Here is a 22,162-nt window from a genome sequence, read left to right as displayed (position 1 = left end):
GTGCATCTATCTATCGCTCTATCTATCTATCTATCTCTCTCTCTATCTATCTATCTATCTATATATGTTTAAGAAACAAAAACTGATAGAAAGAAAGACTGATGGAACCACAATTACTGCATTTTTATTATTCAATTCATTTTTTGTTATATGCAAAACAATAAGCTATCATACAAAATATACAAAAAATATTCAATGCAAAAATCACCACCTTTAAACATTACACGAGGCACGCTACAGATAATGAACATACAAGAAATATAGTAAGTGTATATTTTCACCAGGGTCGCCAGAAATTCAGAGGGGCAGAGCAAACATTATACTGGGCATTGTTTTGCTTAGACTGTCCTGAAACGCAAGGCAAGTTCCCGGCTTGTTCCCGGGCGTTCACGGTGAAATTCCCGGTACCCCTTTGCTTGGTATTCTGTGCTAGGAATATGGTTTCGTTTGATACACTTGTGCTGGAGAGAGCTTTGTCGGAGGTAGAGGGCACTTCGACAGCGTGAGGTTTGCAAAGCGTAGCGAACGGCATTGCAGCTGGCTCGGAGTGCTGTTGCTGCAGGAAGTTCGATGCTGAGGGTAGTGCGCGGACATGCGGCGCGGCGCTGCTGTCCAGGGTGCTGAAGCTGCGAGGGATTCCGCAAGCGCCCGGGACGACGTTTGTCAGGTGCTTCAGTAATCGGACGCTCCTGCTGGAATTGTCTGACGTCAAAAGGTACTGATTTACGCCATTCAAGCAATTTCTGAACCCGGCCTGGTACTCGGTAAATTTCCCATTGTTCCCCGTGGAACCTGCACAAATAAACAAGGCGATATAAAGGTCTCGTTCTTTTCTGATATCCCAGTTATTCTAGAACATTAGAATAGTAAAATACATTTTATTTAACAGCTTCACCTTTGTAATGCAATGAGGCTGTTCTTGTGGAATTGTGCTGTTAGATGATTTCATTATTTGGGGGTAAACACGCCATTCCTTTTGCACTTGTAAATGTACCTTGTTGGGAGTTCTGGAGATCACTTAGATGTTTCACTGCTAATTCCAGAATATCCGCTTTCTCGAGTTTACGTTTACGGATCTGTAAAGTAATATTTATAAAGAAAAGAGAATGAGTTATCATGAGCATTATGTAAAGTATAGAATCTTGATAACTTGCATGTTAGTTTGCATATTGCATACAGTATTTATCTTGATTGGATTCTGAACCTGGATAAACATGAATGCTCGTGTACCATCAACTGCATGGGCTTGTCATAAACAAACGGGGTTGTATTGCATGAGGCTGGGGTGTTAATACCGGGTCTTTTATTCATCGACCAAAGAAGACGAGCACGTTTATGCAAGAGCTTCAAGCAATATCAGCTTACATTATTAGTATAATAGTTTTCCAGGAGGTGTTTCAGTTGTTCCAGACATTCGTTAATTCGGGCTCGTCTCTTCTTTTCCATTATCGGTTTGGAAACCTGAAAAGGAAAGCAAACAATTTCAATATTAGTTTGATATATATATATATATATATATATATATATATATATATATATATATATATATATATATATATATATATATATATATAAACCTTTTGCCCTACAAAAAAATAAACATTTATCTATTATATATATATTATTATATCTATATATATATATATTATTATATATATATTATATTATATATTATATTATTATTATTATTATTATTATTATTATTATTATTATTATTATTATTAAACATACAAAACAGTTTCGTTGTATATACACATGTGAAAGCACCATTTTAACAATGATATAATAACTAAAATACAAACCTTTTTATCGTTTAACACTTGGGTCTTTTCTGGAGATTGGGCTACTGCTGCCATGCTGCAGTGTGAGTTTGAGAAGCGAGTGTCGTGTCTCTGATATTTTCAGACTGAGAGTATTGGAATTCAGCCCCGCGCGTTATTTATACCGCTGCCCTATTTCGAGTCTGCACACAAAGAATAGCACGCTGCGCACGCGCGGGAGCGCACAAATTAACAACACGAGCAGCGAGCGATTCCACTGCAGGCTGACAGCTAAACACAATGCTTGTTTTGAGCGGCTTTAAAATACTGTAAAGTTAAAAATAAAAACCTTTTTTTTTTTTTTTTTTTTTAATAAAGAGAAAAAAAAAAGTGACACTAAAATCAATTTAATAACACTGCATATAGTAGAACCCCTTTTATAAATCGATGTGTGCGAATTGATATGAATGATTACAGGATACAACAAATCTTAGCGCACAAAAAAAATATTTGAAAAATGAAAACGCTTTATATGCATCATATTCATCTAATTGGGGTTTTATTGATATGTATGCGTGTGGCGTATCATTTATTTGAATGTGTTCATTTTAATAACTTGTAAATAGAATACATCTAACATTTAGCATGCGTGTTCTGATTTTAACCACCAACCTGTGAGGTTGGATACATTTTAAAAAGCGTAAAATGTACCGCAGAATCTGTCTGAAATAATGAAGCATTCTCGGTGTGGGGTTTGGGGCTGGAGGCCAGTGCCGTACTAGGCAGCTCTATTCAGCTCTTTCTCACTGAGTTTCACGCTCCGTCCTCGGAGGCAGCACCGTGTAACCATGTTCTCACAAAACTAAAATGTTCCGCCACTGTTAGAAACAGGATAGAGGTGACACCTGCTTCTTATTGGCGTGGACATGATGGGTATAGGTTGACAACACAGTTACCATGAACTAAGCTCCCTGTGTTGTATGCAGCAGGTGTAGAGTTTGGCAATAAAAATTAATACAAATAAATAAATATATATTTTACGGTATTGCTTCCAGCGAATTGAAATGCATACTTTGCACATATTCTTGTTATTACCCTATTTATGTTGTTATAGGGATAAGGGGTTGATATAAAACATGAGCGATCAAGTAGTTAACTTTGTATATGATCATTTCTCACTGGCTTTGTAAGAATCCCGGAGCATGAAGAGGCAGGAGGCGTTCAGCCGATTCTCCTCGATTTCAAAAAAAAAAAAAAAAAAAATATGTATGCAATAAAGATGTTTTTCTTACGTGTCTAAACTGCAAAAAAAGATAAGAACAATAAACTAAGCAAAGACACGTTGCTTAGTTACAACTGCATTGAAAGTCTTGCATTTTCCGAGGGTTCGTGTTTTTAGATGCTCATATGGAGGAAAGTTACTAGTAGTAACTATTACTAGAAGAAGAAGAAGAAGAAGAAGAAGAAGAAGAAGAAGAAGAAGAAGAAGAAGAAGAAGAAGAAGAAGAAGAAGAAGAAGAAGAAGAAGAAGAAGACTGTTTATATGCAATCGCCTTTCCGCCGACTTTGGTGTCAAGCTTTCGCTTTATTTGCGTTGGAAATCGGGTCACGACAATAAAGAGAACGTTGAGATTTCTGCAACAGCCTTATGAGAAGCGGCACCTCGCGGCGAGGAGAATCGAGGACACGCCCCTCTGCCATTCAACTCGCCTACCACTTGTGTGATGCCAGCAGCAGGTACCAAAAGCTTTAATAGTGTACCAGTTAATCTGCAAAATCTAAAATGATATGGGAGAAACGAGCTCCAGGTGTAGAGGTATACGTGGAAGGACACGCGACCCCCACATATAGGCGCACCTCAAGGCAAAGAGAGGTTTGGAAGAATTTCTATAGACTATTTGGAGAGTTGCTTAAGACTCCTAAGTTTGGTTTAACAAACAAAGGCTTGCTTGGAAATGTGCATTGGAGCTGAATAGCCTAGAAAGGGAAGGCAGTGCGCATTAACATTTCACTGTGTTCAACCCCGAGCTGAAAGCGCCGGTGAAAAGGCTGCAGTAAATTTATGACTTGAATGGGCACGGATCCTTTTATCGCGTCTCTGTGGCTTTGTGTTATTCTCTGTTCCGTACACAAAAAGAGCTAAAAGAGAATGAAAGCATTCTTTGCACCTCAGACACAAGACAGAATACTTCGTTACAGACGGGATCGTTGAAGTATCGCGGGCTCCACTGGAAAAGTTTATCTTAAGAAAGGCAGAGCATGAATAGATCTTGAGCGGGTACAAACACGACACCTGATCTGTCTAAAATAAATAAATACATATGCTACAGATGTATGTTTTTGTTAATCTTAATATCGGTTTAGATTGATGACAGCCTGTCTTATTTTTTGTACCAGTCTACACAAAAAACAAATGAATATATAAAGTTGCAATAAAATATATTAATATATTAATAACGATCTTACAGTCTTACTAAACATAAGCTTGGGCTAATGTAAAGATATGTAAAGGTATCTAAGAAATTGAAATCCTTGATTCAATATTTGAAAAGTCTATTAATGTTGCCAAACCTGACTTGAGTTTGAGTCTCGTTTCCCTCCCACTGCCCCCCAGCTATACCATCATTTGTAACGTAGTCTCCCCATTCCAATGGAATCAATTTCAAACGCTTCGTTTGGAAGCTTTCAGCATGCACAGCACGTCGATTTCAGAGCAATTTGTATCCTAATTTCATCCAGCAATAAAATCTCTGGCTGTATCTCTGCACCAGACTGAAAGAGTTTCCTTGTACAGTCCCCAGCGGGTTATATTGAGCTGCGAAGTTCAAACTCCAGGCATGAATAGGATCCTGTAGATTGACTGGAATAGTTTTGTGAACGTTCTGTATTCTGTATTTGTTGTGCAGCATTAAACGCTTTGTGACTTCATTTGAGATACCTTGGTTGGGACTTTGCGCTGGATTAAAATGACCTTGCATTGTAGGTATATCATGGGTTCGATTCCTTCAGCTTGTGTGGCTTCGTTAATGTCCGTAAAATGTAACGGGAAATTGGAACAGCACAGTTGGGCTTAGTTTTAAAAAGCACCGCAAAATCACTATGAAATTGGCATGTGGTTGTTCGGGGCGGTTGGGTGGTGCCCGTTCTTTTATGTGGCTTGGCTCCCTTATTCTCACTCAAGTTGAACAGGCAGAACCGTGATAATTTTCATGTTTTGTTAGTGGAGGAATTATCCATGCTTTTCAGACAGGCTGGTTATATGCGTGTATCAATGCTAAACGTGCTCAAGTATAACCGCTATTAATGTTTGACCCAAAACGCGTTAGTCTGTTCGTTCACGGCGTATGTTACTGATTTTTGAACTATCATTCTTAAAAGATAATATGAATACAATTTTTGTTAAGCTTCTTCTCGCTTTGTGCTGATACTGTGGAACAATACGACCATAGAGCGCAGTTAGAGAGGACTGAGGCGTTCCGGCGATTCTCCTCGCTTCGCTTCTGAATATAACTCAGAACACTCAGACTGCGCCAAACAATCCGCAGGGTTTTTTTTTTAAGAACATTTTGACAGTGAGTTTTTTTTTTTTTGTTGTTGTTTGCTGTTCAGAAATAGCGAGCACATATTTCGTAAATATGTTTTATTTGGCTAACTCTACTGATTATGGTTTCAATGTTGAAGAATAAACATATGGAACAGATTGTCGAATGCGTTACTTGAGCTGACTTGAATTGCTATACTCCAGACGCACCAACACCAGCGTTAACAGAATAAACACCGCATTGCTAAAATGCTCTATAATCTGCTTCCCAACATTGACTTGTTTTCATTCTCAAGCATTTGTTTTAAAGCGCGAAACAGTAACGCCGGCTTTGTAGCTTGTTTCATGAATGATCTACTGCTGTATTTTTGTTAAGCGCGCAAAATCAGCGGGACACCCAAGTCAAGTATTGTAATAATTGGAGTATTATCGATCGTGTTAACATTAATTAACCAATTACACAATTACCTGCAGTAAACCGCTCCCACGGCTCTCGCTGTTGCTGTAATTAGCAATTGAAAGGCTTTTCAAGGGGCAGCGGGTTATAGACAACGGGCTACAAGGTGCAAGCGATGGGACCGCGCTGGTTTTATTGGGGCTCTTGACACGTTTGAAGTGATGCCGTTTTGCTGTGGACAATTACAATGTAAATGTGTTGAAAAGAAACAGTGAAAGTGAAGGGTTATCAAAGTGTAATACTATATTATCAGAAAAAAAACCCATTGCGGTGTGGGGGTTGATTATTATTATTATTATTTATTATTATTATTTAATAATAATAATAATAATATATATTATTAATAAATCATTCATCTTTGAATTATTACTAACTGATTGCGACGCTTGTCGAGTGTAGCCATCGGTACTATTCAGATTTTAGACAAAATCTGTGTGTGCCACGGGATGGATTGAACGCGGGTCTGCGCCCAGAGTCGGGCCATGTCCTGTCCTATACTAGTATATATATATATATATATATATATATATATATATATATATATATATATATATATATATATATATATATATATATATATATATATAAAGGATAAAAGGCGATTGCCACGCGACGGCTTTGTTGACGCACCTCTGCTCAAACATTCAATCCCATGAATTTCTATAGACTGCGCTTGCGGTTGTATAAGAGCGCTTAGCTTGGGTATGGAACACAAAGGGGTGTTTTTAGAGACTGCCGTCGATCTGAATGCCTCAAAGGGGAGCGCTGCGCATTAACATCGCATTGTGTTTTGTGAAGAGCCGAAATGAACTAGAGGAAAAGTAACTTTCTAACTTTGCGGAGGCTGAGTCCCTTTGTTGTGGCTTCCCTCATCCACTATGAGCCAAGCCGGGGACAAACAAAAGCAGCTCTGCTTTCATTGTTAAACACGGTGCTGGGGGAGGAGAGGGTTGATTCCTGCGCCTCGAATCGCTAAACATCTGCCATAAACACCGCAAACCACTTGAGAAAGATTTGCATTAGAAAGATGAGTGGACCCTTCTGTCCTCGCATGCCTTTACAGCGGCGCGCATAGAAAAGGGATTCAAATGAAAACCTTAAATATGAACATATGACATTAAACAGAATGAGAACAAAATCTGTATTTAAAAAAAATAGATCACTTCTAAAGCCATGCTTTGGGAAGTGTAATATTAGGTATGTTACCAATATGTCATCAGAGAAGATTGCTTATAAAGGTATGCTCATCTGTTAACACAGTATATACGACATCAGTTTATTCAAAACCGCTTAATAGGCTAAACGTCTCTGCCTTCTTTTCCTTCGGATGGTTGTCTTCTTCTCGAATGACAATTGTAATAAAAAAATAAAACGTGCCAAACAAAGGTTCCAGGGGCATCTTGATTGTCTTAATTAGCACATCTGTTGTCCTCTTAAGGGTAATTTGTTACGTTAATGATTCATTTCCCAGCCATCAACGTTTTTAAACGGGCTCGGTTACCCTTTCGACAGGAGTGTAATTAACATTTCAGAGGGCCTTATACACGGAGAGGTGGATCAAAGGGAAGTCTCCCCACGTTATTTTGTAGTAGGGCCTATAGGAGTGGATTTTCGACTTTTCTAATAAACTCGCCCATTGTAAAGTATGTTCTTTTGTCGACGCACTGGCACAGCATAAGAAACACCCCGCTAAAAAAGAACCCGCAATATTAAATTAACGTATTCGTTTGATTAACACAAGCTGTGATTAAAAACAGCAGAGCGTGGGCTAAATGTAACACAAAATAGGTAATCGATTGCTTTTTAGGTTATTCTGATCAGGCAAAAAATAAAAAAATAAATGTAAATCGAACATTTTGACTGCATGACACTTGGTTGTATTTCTGTTTTAGAAATATGACGCCAGAGAGTAATCCGAGCAATTGAATACATCTAAAACATAATTTGTCCTTAATCAGACATTTACCACAAACTGTGTGATTGTAAATGTAACACGCATTTCTATACCGGTGTGTGTAATACTGTAGCCGTTGGCCTGCTATATAGTTGCTTTACTTTATCTCTTCTTGCAAACTATTTGCAATCAAGTCGGCCACTGCATGGTACAGAGGATATATACTGTGTCACAGGCTGCGCGCAATAAACTGGGACCCGCTAAAAGGGTTAAATATATTACCCTGGTTGGAACATGCAATGACTGTCGAGGCTGTGAAATAAAAAGACAAAACTAGCACACTTGGAAAAGAGTGTTTCTTGTGGAAATATTTGCCTACACCACCCTGTATTTACAATATACATCTTTATTTTTTTGTATTCTATTGCAGGAGAATTGTTGCCAAATTATGCACAACTGCACCCAATGAATCGCACTCACACTGGCGATAGTAGCAACCGTGCTGTAGAAGTTAATGAAATTACTTTGCGGTTAGATTCCATGCTGAATAATATAACGCAGCTTTATAACACTCCAAGAAAGACCTGTTGCCATTCCTATGTCTTTAAAGCCCAAAACCGAAACGTGGCTTTTAAATTGGCATCGAGTGCTATTAATTTCTAGTCCTTGCTCTCCCAAGGGGATCACTTGAGTTGTTGATGAAGCCATTTCCGCCGCCCCGTGTCTCACCTCCACTGTGGAGGGTTCAAATCAAGGGATGCTTATTGTGACAGCGTGTAACAGGAGCGACTATTGCACCAGCGCGATACCCACACACCACCGAGCAAATTGTAAAATCCAATGGGACTGTGCTCTTTATTGATATAATGCCTATTCATGAAGGGCACCATCAAATCATTTCAGCTCCAAGATTCATTGTATCTAAAGCATTGCTTTTTTAAAATCTTCTTTAGACCTTTATACTTGAGAATTGCAATATGCATGTTTTTTTTTTTTAAACTTTGTAATTAAAACAACAGCATCAACAACAAATGTGTAGACTAATGATACTGGAGTTAGCTGCTGCATGGACTATGCCTCTGTAAAGCTGTACAGGGCAGTTTAGCGAAAGGCACAAAGGGGACTGCATTTAGGACTGAATGGCACCCAAGTCCCATTGTGTTACATCAATGGATAAAAAATAAAACCGCTCGTGTTATCTATAAGTGTAAAATGCCATTTGAGTAACAGGGCCCGGATTGTGATTTGTTCTGCTAAATGCAGTAAGCTTGCCTAACAAAGTGACCTATGCTTCTTTCTTAAACATGAGACCTTTACATTTGGCGAGAAAACATCTGTACACGAAGCTACCAGGCTCGTCAAAGCCTTAGCATAAGAAAGCCGGGAATGAAAATAAATGGGGGGGGGGGGGGGGGGGGGGGGGGGGGGGGGGGGGGGGACGACCTATTGATCTTTAAGCTTTGTTTTAATGGTCTATTAACGTCACAAATATTTATCCAATGCATTAATCTCAACGATAAATACAAACAACATAAAGGCGTTTAATATCAACATTGAGTTTTGTAGTTTGTTTTGCATTTCATGAGAAGTTTTAATGTTTGTATTAAGACCACAGGTACATTTAAAACGCTATTACACTTCATTTGCAGCATTCCTTACAAAATGTCTGCATTTGAGTTCAGATATTTTCTTGAAAAACTACATTTATTTGGTCTAATAATGCTCTGGTTAGTTTTCTTTATGCTGTAAGATATGAAAACCAGGAATGTCCTTTAAAATGCAAGAACATTCATTTTTGTGTTGGTCTGTTTTGAAAACGACACACACACACACACACACACACACACACACACACACACACACACACACACACGTCAGAATTACGTGTATATATTATGTTTTATGGTGTCTGCATTAACACGTCGATGATTTCTTCTTTATTGGGCAATTGCATTGGCTGTTTGTGCGCGCTGGTCCCTAACGCGCGCAGTTAAAGACCATATGCAGTGGAAAATGCGGCGGTAAATTAGTATGAAATTGGCATCAGATTCTCACAGTGTGTGGTTGAGAGCTATGCCCAGGGGCTGGTCGACAGGGCAGGGCTATTCAGTTCTTTCTATCCCGGCGTCACGCTGCTGAAGCGGATGCAGCCCGGAGCCAAGGACCCCCATGCTTTAACAACATTTCAATGTTCTGCTTTGAAACAGGCAAAGAGCGCCAATTCCTATTTCCTGATAGCAAAAGGAAACGGCCGTGCAATTCACTCGACTTCAAGTTGGCAATACAAACATCTTTATACAAGATCGTGAAAAGTGACCCTGTAGATTCCAATCTGATACCAAAGACGCCACTTAGTCACCTTCTATTTAATGTGTTTATGATTTGTACCCATGCTGATGAGATTATTGCAATCTATCTGAATATATGTATCAGATCCAAAAGACATATACTTCGCTAGACAACTGCGTGGTTTCTTGCATAACCATAAAAGGTAATAATCCCTCTCCATTATAACTGCTGGAGTCTATAAGGCTATGATCAGGTCTGCAGATCTGTTGTATTAACTCGTAACCTTAATAGCAGCTTCAGTACTAACATCTGCAAAGTCTTTTTGGGGTTCATAAAAGTGCTCCAGCTAGTCAAAGTACATTGTCAGCTATTGTCTACACGGCTGTTATATCAGATTTAATTTCTGATATAGCCCTCCACCCAACTACAAGCTATTTAAAAAATATGTCTTTATAAAAAGTTGCTGTATCCGTATTTTATTCCGCGTCGTTTACGGGATAGACTTTTTAATATGTTCCGACGTGGGAAGCAGGCTTCCCAGGGTGTTTTCCTTTATTTTCCTAAAGTGGAAAATCGGAGTGTAGGATTCAAAAGCCGGGAGGCGTTCCTCCGATTTTCCTCGCTTCATATTTTGCAGCAAAAGAAAATATGCTGGATGTGTCGGCGTGAATGCGGCTGCTGGTGCCTGTAGGAGCACAAAGACACAAACACACCCATCAACAGCTCAACAATTTCCAAAGGTTTTTTCCGTTCCTTTCTCAACGCTCCAAGGAACAATTTGTTATCTTGGTCTTGAATCCTCCTGGCATCTGTTCATGAACAGAGAAACAGTTTTTACCCGTTATCATCAATTCCAGGACAGTCGGATAATTTAAGGCCGCCATGTTTAAAAGTGATTGTTATGGACAGGTATTATTAATCTGCATGGTCGCTCCATACTGGTGACGTTACAAGTGACTTGACACCTTGATTGGAGTCGAGGGACCTTTCAACATAAACAAAGTGAACAAAGTGGATTGAATAATTTGCCCATAGTGGATAATTGCCCCTTTGGTTATATTGCTTCGTCGTTTGGTTCTTGTTTGTTAAGATTAACAGGTGTGATCCACACAGCTAAATAATTATACAAAAACACGGCGATTACTTCCTTGGCGAGATAAGAGCGTGGTTTAGATTTTCAACCATCTTCTGAGTATGTGAGAGTGATGCACAGAAACACACCCAGTCAACTCCTAGGGTCTCAAAGTATATCAGAAACAGCACTATCGGCTGTATTGTAAATACATAGCCAACAGTTAAGATTATACTTAAACGCGTACTTCCATAACGTCGCTTTACATAATACAATGTAATTATTTTTGCTGTGCTAGTGAGTTACTAGTCAATAACGAGAGCCACCTTGGAGCTTTCGAATACGCTGGAATACACAAAGTGTGTGGCTTCTAGAATTTTACGCATAGAAATTTACCGCAAAATTGGTATGAAATCGCTATTTGTTGCAACCAGTGTGTGGTACTGGGAGGAATCCATATGTCAGACTAGACCGCATCATTCAAATGGATTATTTCCTTGTTTCACGGTACAGCCTCTACGGGAAGCACCATGCCAGTTGCCTCAGTGTCCTAACAAAATGGCAATTTACTGTTTCACATTTTCGCATACCCTCAAGGAACAAGCTGTCTGTTTCCCGCTGCGCTCTATCCATTGTAAAACTACAGGCCAGTAAACCAATGGCATAGCATGCTGATATTATGTATTTATGTATATGTATTTTTCAAAATCGATGCAATTTGTCGTTAGCATTTGTGCATGTTCTTTAAATCAAGCCAATTCCAGTGAAATTGTTTGCTAGACCTGACCCTTTCCCAAGGACAGCTCCTTTGTCTCTTCGAGTGTGGAGAATCGCAGAGTATGGTTGAAAGAATGGAGGCGTCCTGTCGATTCTCCTCGCGTCAGGATGCTCAGAATGGGGGGCAAATGATTTAAAATTGCCAAGGTATTTGTAAAGTATTTGTCTCGGCTCATAAAGTGTATTAAAGTGACAGCTGTTCGGTACGCTACAATAAGAAACGCACCTTGTCAAGATGACATTAAAGAGAGACCCTTCCAACAGTCCCACGCACCTTCATTTCCACTGGAGGACAATCCGTGTAACCTGCACCGCCAGCTTAGACGCAATGTAAGGCTATAGTTCTTTCTGGAACACCTGCAATATCATATGAAGCTTATTATATTGAATTTAGAACCACACCCAAAGAAACCAGAATTATTATCCCAGCAAGAACTCGATAAAACTAATAACATTTATTCCACTCAACGTCTATACACTCTTATTTCTCAAGGAGAAATACAATCCAAAATCTACAAAAAACTCAACTCCAGAACATAAGGTAAGTTTGGGAAGCAGAAAAGGCCATTCTTCCCATATATTTAATTGAGGACAACACAGTGTTTCATTAGATAATGGTATGGGGAAGATTAACGCAACTTGTGTTAAAATTAAAATTAATTCATTGATTGTTTTAAATTAATTGATTTTCACTAACATAAATAGTGATGCATTTCCCATGCTTTTGCTCTAGTGCAAATTAAAAAAGAAATAAAAAATAAAACCCTATCCTTTTATCAAGACAAACTATGCAGAATGTTATTAAATTGGCACCAACACAGGTTGAAACATTAGGGGCGGTATTCCCGAATCATTTGCCACTTTAATTGCTTTAAATAAATAACTCTTGAGGCTAATTTAACACACCTTAGTTTTTCCTTTTCTGTAACTTTAGCCGTTCCTATTTCGTTTTACAATGAAATGGTGCAAACTGTGTCACAATGGGAAATGCTTATTTATTATGACTTGTTTTATTTCAATTGCGGAGCACACTTTGCACTAGAACTAACCCCTAATAAATCTGTCCCATACTCTCTTAAAAAAAGAACATTATAAGTGTTATAGGACACATTATATACATTTTAAGACTACAGGCCTGTATGAGAAGCACAAAAAACAAATGTCTCCAAATTAAACATTACAGTGTAAAAGTATATAGATGCTAAAACATGCTTAGAATCTGACGCATAAGATGCATCTTTTTAAATAATATCAGTTATAGTTAACTAATGCATTATTTAAAGCTCTTAAACTAAACTCTCTTTCATATTCATTTTTATAACTGTTTGAAATGGTGAAATGTATATTACATAAAATATTGTATTCTACTATAGCGTGTCAGTAACGGAGCACACATTGTTGTTGTTTTTTTTTAATGTATTTATTTATAGTGTATTACAACGTATCTAATTTCGGTATTTCATTTTTTCATTGATAACTTTTAAACGAGGTCTTTGGTAAACATGATGCATTTTAAAAGGAGTAAAAAAGATTAGGAGTCATTTATACTGGAGTTACACATGACACATTAGGACACACACACACACACACACATATATATATATATATATATATATATATATATATATATATATATATATATATATATATATAATATGCTCCGACCTCCTATTACTAAATAATTAACAACAACAATACAAAAAAAAAAAAAAAAAAACATGTTTGGAAAATGTATTTTATTTCGTTTCAGTTTTACAGTTCAATAATATCATCAAAATGATGTACAGCGTGCCTTCTTACAAAGAATCTATAATGATTGAGGTGCCAAGCAGTCCTCTAAAATGCACGTTATTTACTTGCAAAAAAACACAAGTGGCAGCAATCCCCCATTAAATAATGGACCCTGCTGCCTTAAGTACTATACTGTAGCACAACATCGTCCTCGGAGCTGGGTTCACCAGGGGCGCCAGCATTCCGATTCAGCATATATAGCGTCTCTAGCCACTAGCAGATCGGCACCCTCTCTCCACTTTGACGCATCGCTCATCTGATTCACAGATGGTCGCACGATGTTGTCAGCGTTTCCATTTATGTTTGCAGGAGTGATCTGGTGCTTGGCTGGAGCTGAAACGCGGCTTGTCTGTTTGCTTTCTAAAAAGTCCGAAGAAATGATATTGCGTTTCACTGCTGGGCGGTGGTTTTGTGGCTGAGGATAAGGGGACGGAGAAAAGCTGGCTTCTCGTCCTGTTGTGTTACTGGCGCTGTCCAGCGTACAGCGGCGAGGTTCCTTGGGCTGGAGGGGTCTGGCGAGCTGGCTGCGTAATTCTAAACGCAGCTCCTGGCTTGCAGGTCTGCTTCTCAGCAGAAACTGGTCCATTCTGTCTGCGCAGCACTGGAATCCAGCGTGGAACAAGTGAACGTTCTGATGCTTTGTGACTGCGGCATCTGGAAGGAAACAACAAAACAAATCCGATCAATGGAATATCCCAGTAAACTCAAAGCCTGGTCGCTCAAAGGTTATTTCAGATGCCTTAGCTCAAATGTCTTTCACGTATGGTCTTCTAGGGACTTGTGTTCACTGAATCGGTAAACATGTTTAAATGATCGGTTATATGAGAAATATGAGAAATATGCTGATTCTTTACCTTGGTGCGAGTTTTGCAGACGCTCGAGGCATTTGACTGTTAATTCCAGAATGTCTGCTTTCTCGAGTTTTCGTTTGGAAATCTAAAACAGAGAAACACGATGATTAGCATTGAATATAATCCGCAGGTCACTTCAGGTCCGATGGAAAAGTATTAGGAGCGGAATCTTTTCATTAGCCTGAATCACACAATTCTTCCACATTCAATTCAATGATACTGTATATTCGAGCAAGTCAAATACACTTACTCTGGGATATTGGCTTTCAAGAAGACTTTGCAGCTGCTCCAGGCTGTTGTTGATTCTTGCTCTCCTTTTCTTTTCCATCAGTGGTTTGGAAATCTGGGGATGAAAATAATAAACGAATTAATTAACAGTCCGTTTAATTTTACATGAACAGATTTGCTTTGGTTTATATGTCTCAAATAAACCCCAGCTCTCAATACACTGTATGGATTCTATAGGTACCTTTCTTTCCATGCTGGCTTGCTGTCTAGCGCTGGATCTCGAGTCTGTGTGCATTGTTCACGAGTTCTTGATCAGTGCAGAATGAAGGACCAGCCTCCAGGGTTTATATGCGGGGCGCGCTTTGCATATGAATGCGGGCGCTTGTCTTATTGTGACAACAATACTACGTCTTGACCAGTTTAAATGAGAGAAGGTGTTCTTCCTGACGCTTATCAGAGCTGCAGACAGGGGTGCAGGCTGTATTTACGCGTTATTTATTTATCCCAGATCGTTAGTTGAAGTTGGTAAGTGTGTGAGACAGCAGCTTGATGCATTTCTCCCTAATCCAATGGTATATACTACATGTTGTTGTAATGCAACATGTCCCATTAGCTAAGCAATACTGCATATCATTCTTGCGGTCTATGTAAAATCCTGCGTCTGTACGTTTTCCGAATACAACAGTGCTCGACTTGTGTGGGAGAAGTGGTACTTTTCTCTTGACAAATTCACCGCAAAATTGCTATGAAATTGGTGTGTGGGGTGTCGCAACGGTGGCTAATGCATTACTAGGTGTGGCGAGTCGCCTCAATAGGCAAGGCTTTCACGCCTCGGGCAGAATAACAGCACCGTGCAAGCGGCCCCCATGCCATTACAAATTGTCAATGTTCTGCTATCGAGGGCTTGTTTTTTCTCCAATGGTCAACTCTTTTGGAAACAGACGCGTGTAAGTCAAGTGGGTTTCTGTCATAAAGTGACTTTTTAAGTGACGTGTTTCAGTACTTCAGTGTGGATTTCTGTAAATGGTGTTCTGTACATGCTGCACTGCTACGATTAGTACTGATAACACTAATAATGCCAATACACAGCCTGGCGTGGCCACAGACCGAATGTTGTCCCGGTAGAAAATACTTTTGATAGACTCTGGTCAAAGTTGTTTAAGCCCGTAGAAGTTTACTTTTAGACACAATTAGTTCTTTCAATAAAGTCCACTCTGGGCTGAATAGATTCACGGCCCATTGCTGTCGTGCGTAATGGAAACGAAAAACGTTTTTCATTATGGAATAATGTATCCGACGAGCGAGCAAAGCAATTTCTTATAATTAGTTTATCATATGCAGTTTTGATAACTGGATACGTATCAAAATACAGTAGCCGCCCCCTTTCTCCATCCAAATATATTGTCACTGCCGGGTTCTGCTGATAAGTCTCTGTTGAGAAGTACCTTCACACAAGTCTCATTGGAAACTCGTGTAATAAGCATGTAACCTAAAGCAAGACGTTTTACAATGGAGAATCGTGTTTCAACGTTGAACTCTGTGCGCGACATCACCATCTATTGGTGAAACGTGGGAAGTGGCACTCTAACCAACCCTGCATCTTGCATGCGTGGACCGTGGCATTGTGGATAGTGAGAAAAGCGTTGAGACTCTTTGGATGATTTTTTTTTAATACCTTGCTAGGGATTTGGATCACACCAGGGTTTAACATGTTATTCACACAAGGGCAAAAGTAAACACACAGGTATAAATCAAATAAAACACGTTTCGGTTTAAAATATACTTTAATTAGAATTTTAAAAACAAGAATACAATTGAAACTGCTACATACCTGCTTAATCATCTCTATATCTCTCGTTATCTAATGCAGTAGTGGTCATCATTTACTACTAATGGTCTTAGTGTAGTCCTGAATGCATGTCTGAAAGTGTGCAGTGGTGTTGTACTGTGGTTTAAAAAGGATGATGTAACATTTGGGGATGAAGTAACCCACCAGGATGCTGGCCAGGCTAGCCAGCACTGAGATGGCGTTTATCACGGGAATGTATTTCCCGCTGTAGACAATGTAAGCAGTCAAGTACGCAACCCAGGTGAAAAAGAAGACCAGCAAGCTGTAGGTCACGTACTTTGCATCGTTGTAGTCTTTAGGGAGGTCCTTCCCGAAGTAGGAGCAAGCGAAACAGAGCACGCTGAGCAAGCCGACGAAAGCGATCACCGCTGTGAAAGCAAACATGTTCCCCATGCCGCAGTCATAGATAATCTGTCCTCTGACAGCTTGGGTGTTGTTGAAGGGGTGAGGTCCCTCTATGCCCACCCAGAGACCACACAGGAAGATCTGGAGGCCCACGGCTACTGTCACAAACATCCATTGACCGTTTTTCTTGACCCAGAACTCATAAACTTTGGGCATCTTGGCAGCTATTTTGAAAACGCAGATTACCTGGAAGGTGCGGACTAAGAGACAGCAGAGACAAGCGGTGAAAAAAACAGCAAAGACTGGGTTTCTCAGTATGCATTTCCAGGTGGTGGGCACCCCGAAAAAACAACAGATGCTCAGGCAACAGATGCCCAAGCAGCCCAGCATGAAGAAGCACATCTTGCCCCCGGCAGACTTCACTACTGGGGTGTCGTGGTGCACTGCGAAGACGACGGCTGTAGCCACCGAGAGAGTACATATCAGACCCGCGGACACCAGCAGCCCGATGGAGAAACGATCATTGTAGTCGAGGTATTCTATGGTGCGTTTTTGGCAAAATGCACTTTCATCATCTGACCACTCGTCCTCTGGACACGGCTGGCAGTTATAGGGGTCACCTGTTTAAGAGGGGTGGGGTGGGGGGAGGCAAGGTTAAGAAGGTTGCACAGAAAGATTCCTTCAAATTCTCCTGCATTGGCTGCTGTTCCTGTGCCATTCCACTTGAGTTCACTAAGAATTTGTGGCTATTTTAGAATATCTTTTGGACTAGAAAAAAAAAATCACAACAGAGCACAAGTTATTCAGGTGTTACTCCTATGGAAATTGTATGGAAATGCTTATGCCATATCATATCATTGAGAGTCTGGTGTGGTTTTAATTTAGTGCTTAGTATGGTGTTAACAACCAGCTGGACTGCCCGGATGGGCTGGTAGTGTTTGTGTTTCAAAACTTTTTGTTGTTGTTCATTAGCATTTGCAAATGGCATTAGATACAGACAGCTTTAGCAAATTCTGTTGTTTGTGCATCAAGATAGGGTTAGGGCACTGCTTCCAGGCTAACTATACTCATCCATGTTAGCATGCATTCATTATGTTCTTAGAATAGGGATAGTTTTCAGTTTTGAATAGGTTCCTGAATATACAAAAGCTACGATGCTTCAGACCTAGGGAAGTGAAACGGAGAAGGGACAGACTGATCAAGACACACAAAACCTGTAACAGAAGGAGGAGGAGAAAAGGAAACCCAGGATCAGGGATGACAATCATGAGAAGCTAGACGTACTTTGATTAACAAAAGTTCCAGCAGCGCAAGGCTCACAGTTAAAGCAACAGGTGTGAATTCCAAATAGCGTCTTTTTAAAACCTGGGATACAATCCTGGGAACCCAGCGCTACAGGAATCTACAAGGGAAACAGAAGAAAAAAAAATCATTCTTATTCATTTACTGACATGGTATTGCAAAGCTGGTCTCCGCTATGCCCCTGTATAATATTTGTATGGCTGACTGAAATATTATGGGCTGAAATAATTTAATTCAAGTAGTTACGGTAGGATTGTCCTGTCAAGCAAATCAGAATAAAGAATCTTCATACCTTTTGGGTCTACTTAACATTTTACAAATGTGGTGCTAATTTAAACAGTGCCACCTGGTGACCCAATATTGCAAATGCAGTTGGGCAAATCTAGGAATTGAGTTTTGTATGGCTGAGGGAAATCAGTGAGGCTATTTCTTTTGCAAGGGTGTAGAACTTGGGTCAAACTTCTTTTCAGTAAAAAGGAAAATGAAACCCCACACAGTCCACCCTAACACCACACTGGGTGACTGGCGAGTGTTTAAGAGCCTCTGAAACTATGCAATACCTGTCTTAACCTGACTGCGCTTCATCACGGTGAAAGATCAAGCACAGGCAAGCATTGCTTCAGCGTGGTGAACTGCAGCATTACTGAAAAGGTCTACCATAGAAAATATTTTTCAGAAGCTACCTTGCTTCTGAGATCTGAAAACTGAACATCATAATGCAAACCTGGTCTCACATTTCAGGGTGCCTCGTTTAAATAGACAAATACAAGAAGAACATGGATGCAAATGAGTGCATAGTACATTAGAGGCCACAAAGGTATCCCTGAACAACGAATGCATGTTGCTTTAGATGCATTGCTTTAGCTGTTCCTTTAACCTCGCTCGGCTGGTCATGTCAGTCCCTACGTGCTGTTAGTCTGTAGAAACAACACCATATTGAATGTTGTCCTCTTTTAAAATGTTACTAGCATTTTAAACATGTCAGTAGGATCACTCATTATTCAGAAGTCTTTATACAAATCGTCACCTCAAAAAACATCACCTGGGTTCGCTGTGCTTGAATTTGGTTACAGAAGCAAACAGAGTAACACTGTGGCTGACAAGCTTCTGATTAGTTCTGGCTGTAGAAGGCATTTACAAGCCTCCCCCCTATATGGTCACTTCACTGTGTGATAATCAGGTATAAATATCACAAGAGTTACCTGGCCACTAACGTGCCACTTGATAGCCTCTTCTTGAACAACAAACCGGATCCCTGAACCTGCCGAATCTGAGGCATACGATCCAACTCTCTTGAAGCTGACTGGCTGCGAGGTCGTATCCCAGAACACGATCTCGTACTGGGGGGGCGGGTCTCCGTTTTTGTCAAAGCTGATGGTTCGTCCGTTAAGTGTGAAGCTCTCCTCTTTCATTTTCTGCAGGATCTGAAATCAGATCCAAGGTGCAACGTTTTGCAATACGCAGAGTAAAACAACAATGTTTTAAAAACTAGTTTAAAAAAACAAAACAAAACAGCAGCGGTTTTTAATACACTTTCATGCATTTCTGTCTGTAAATGTTAAGAACCAGGGAGGGCAATATTTTATTGGTTTAAACTACAGAGCATATATTAATTGAATAGACCCAAACTTGTTTAGAAACTTTCTAATTTGTTAGCAATTGCCAGTGGCGACTAGTACAAAATTATAATGGAGTGCCAGGCTTAGCAGTCAAACAAATGATCCCACCATCAAAGCATTCTGCATGTATGCATTTGTCCCAACGTCTTGGTGGAATGCCTTCCATTGTATTTAAGTTGCATAACCAGCTTTGCAGACACTGATGTGTTATTCTCACCTGATAAGGGAAAACTGGCTCAGGTCTTTTGCAGATTTTCTTGTTGCACTTCAGTACCCGATGCAATGCATGGGCGACAGCATAAACTGCGGAGTAAACGCTAAAACTTGATGTTGAGTCAAAGTCCTGGATAGCAGACGCAGAGATCCCGCTGCACTGCTGGTTGCAGGACTCCTGATTGCGGGCTGCTCCCAAGAACGCTGAAGACTTCTTTTGAAAGCTCCCGTTCCAGGAATTCCTCGTACTCTGGAGAAACTGGTCAAAGCCGGACAGAGCCATTCCTTTCACTGCCATTCCTAAAATAGTGCCGACGCTGCCGATTCCGGGCATCGTGGCTATGCTCTGACTCAGTGACCAGGCTTCGCTGGCGACCCACACAATGCCCCCCACATTGCTGGCAATGGCCTGTCTCATGAGGTCGGTGACGGGTTGCCCCGTTGCAAACACCACCACGACCTTGACGTTGAGATAGACAATGTTTCTCAACATGTGTCCCACGTCGCTGCTGCTCTGTGGGATTGTGCTCTCATAGGCCACACAGATGTTGTGCTCCCTTGTCTGCTCATTCAATGCCTTTATGCCGTCCTGGCTGTAATCGTCGTCTGTCCCAAGGAGCGCGATCCAGCGCCAGTTGAATTTGAGCAAGAGGAGAACAATGCCATCCACTTGTTTTTTGTCGCTTGGGAACGTACGGACAAACAAGGGAAATCTGCCTTTGTCACTTAACTGCATGCTTGATGCTGAGTGACTGATCTGTTTGAAAACAAAGTATGGTAATTAACCAACAGTAACCAAAGTGAACAGAGGAGGTTTGGAAACTGCATTGCTGTGTTAGCTCTAGATGCTGTGGAGATTATTACATGCTGGCTGTGCTACAGTCCCAGCGTCCTCTCTTCTACTTCTCTTCCACATCAGGCTTTTACTTCTATCACTCTCTCCATTCTCACAGGTAAAGTCGAGGGAACACGGAGCCATTTTATGGCTTGGAACTTGGTTTCAGGAGACTAGGTTTCAGGCCACTGCCTGGCACACCAGAGACTTGGAGTTTGACACAGCCTAGGTCTCCCGTCCTGGAAGCAGTTTTCAAGCCACTGCTCAATCATGAATACTGTACTATTAATGCTATCTACTTTATGACGAGGTGCTCCATTGCACTACTCAACACAAGGATCTTTGACAGCCCATAAAATGCAAGTTTAAAGCAAACACTATGCAAGGATGAGGAAGAATTTCAAGCATACCTACATTTTATTTCCCTCTAAATTCAAACCATGCCAATTCTAATGGTTATCTTTGCCTCATCCAAACATAAAATGTCAGTGAACATATAATTGCAATTATATGTTCAATTTGTTTTGTGTATTTTTTTTTTTTTTTTTTAACATTAAGGTGATGCAGTGCCATTATCCTGTAACTTTCATGATAATTTTATACACACACCCACAGAGTGAAATATACAGAACATGAACAAATACAAAAAGTTACCAGTGGTACGAGATAGGACATCAACACAGGTGCAGTTAAAAATGCATCTGTACTGGAGGAAGGACCAATCACTGCCAAGACCTTGGGTAGGTGCCGGTCCTGTCTGTATCCCTCTCCAAATGGGACGGACCGAGTTGAACTGTCAGAGAGGAAGTCTAGAACTGCCCCAATGTTCACAGAATTCAAACAGTGATCATAGATCTCATAGCCCAAGGTGACGCCGGGCAGGAGGTAGGTCGAGTTGTTGATCTCCTCCACAGCAAACCTCATGACTTGTAATTGATTATAGCCCTTCGGGAAAAAATCGTATCTATGAAAAAACAGAAACAGTATATTCCATGAGTTGTGTATGCATCAGATCTGTGACCACAGAGTGCCAGATATGTGCAGTATATATAGTGTACCGGTGTAGGGCAGAATGTGGTACGTCGTCACAATGTGACACACGTACCAAAACCCGACTTACCATGTAACGTCAGAAAATGGTCAATGCTGTGATTGACTAGTGCACAAATCAATACGAACAAGACAAACTGTAGTTCACCCACAAAATTGTATATGTTTACAATTTTAGATAACACAATTTGCTGCTTATCGGTTAAAGTCACATACGTTTTCTAAATTGTGAAAAAATAAATAAATATTAAAAAGAATGTTTAACTGTCAAACTCAGTACATCTTACCC

The 22,162-nt window shown here is 40.2% G+C and overlaps 2 protein-coding genes across 2 annotated transcripts; both read right to left on the bottom strand.

The window, feature by feature from the left end:
• Positions 1-277: 277 nt before the first annotated feature.
• On the bottom strand, positions 278-16,503 carry LOC121328915 (hairy/enhancer-of-split related with YRPW motif protein 2-like). The gene is made up of 5 exons (XM_041274060.1): positions 16,492-16,503; positions 14,683-14,775; positions 14,436-14,517; positions 14,047-14,235; positions 278-792 (listed from the first exon to the last, which is right to left on the bottom strand). The coding sequence occupies exons 1-5, from the start codon at positions 16,501-16,503 to the stop codon at positions 278-280; spliced, it is 891 nt and encodes a 296-aa protein (XP_041129994.1).
• Positions 16,440-21,947, bottom strand: LOC121329130 (taste receptor type 1 member 1-like). The gene is made up of 5 exons (XM_041274508.1): positions 21,478-21,947; positions 19,993-20,745; positions 19,359-19,580; positions 18,139-18,256; positions 16,440-17,474 (listed from the first exon to the last, which is right to left on the bottom strand). Exons 1-5 carry the CDS (start codon positions 21,745-21,747, stop codon positions 16,540-16,542), a joined length of 2,298 nt encoding a protein of 765 aa, XP_041130442.1. The 5' UTR covers positions 21,748-21,947; the 3' UTR covers positions 16,440-16,539.
• Positions 21,948-22,162: the final 215 nt, after the last annotated feature.

The sequence above is a fragment of the Polyodon spathula genome, chromosome 16 (assembly GCF_017654505.1).
Source record: "Polyodon spathula isolate WHYD16114869_AA chromosome 16, ASM1765450v1, whole genome shotgun sequence".
Classification (NCBI taxonomy): Eukaryota; Metazoa; Chordata; class Actinopteri; order Acipenseriformes; family Polyodontidae; genus Polyodon; species Polyodon spathula.
This window is presented reverse-complemented; position numbering and strand designations above follow the sequence as displayed.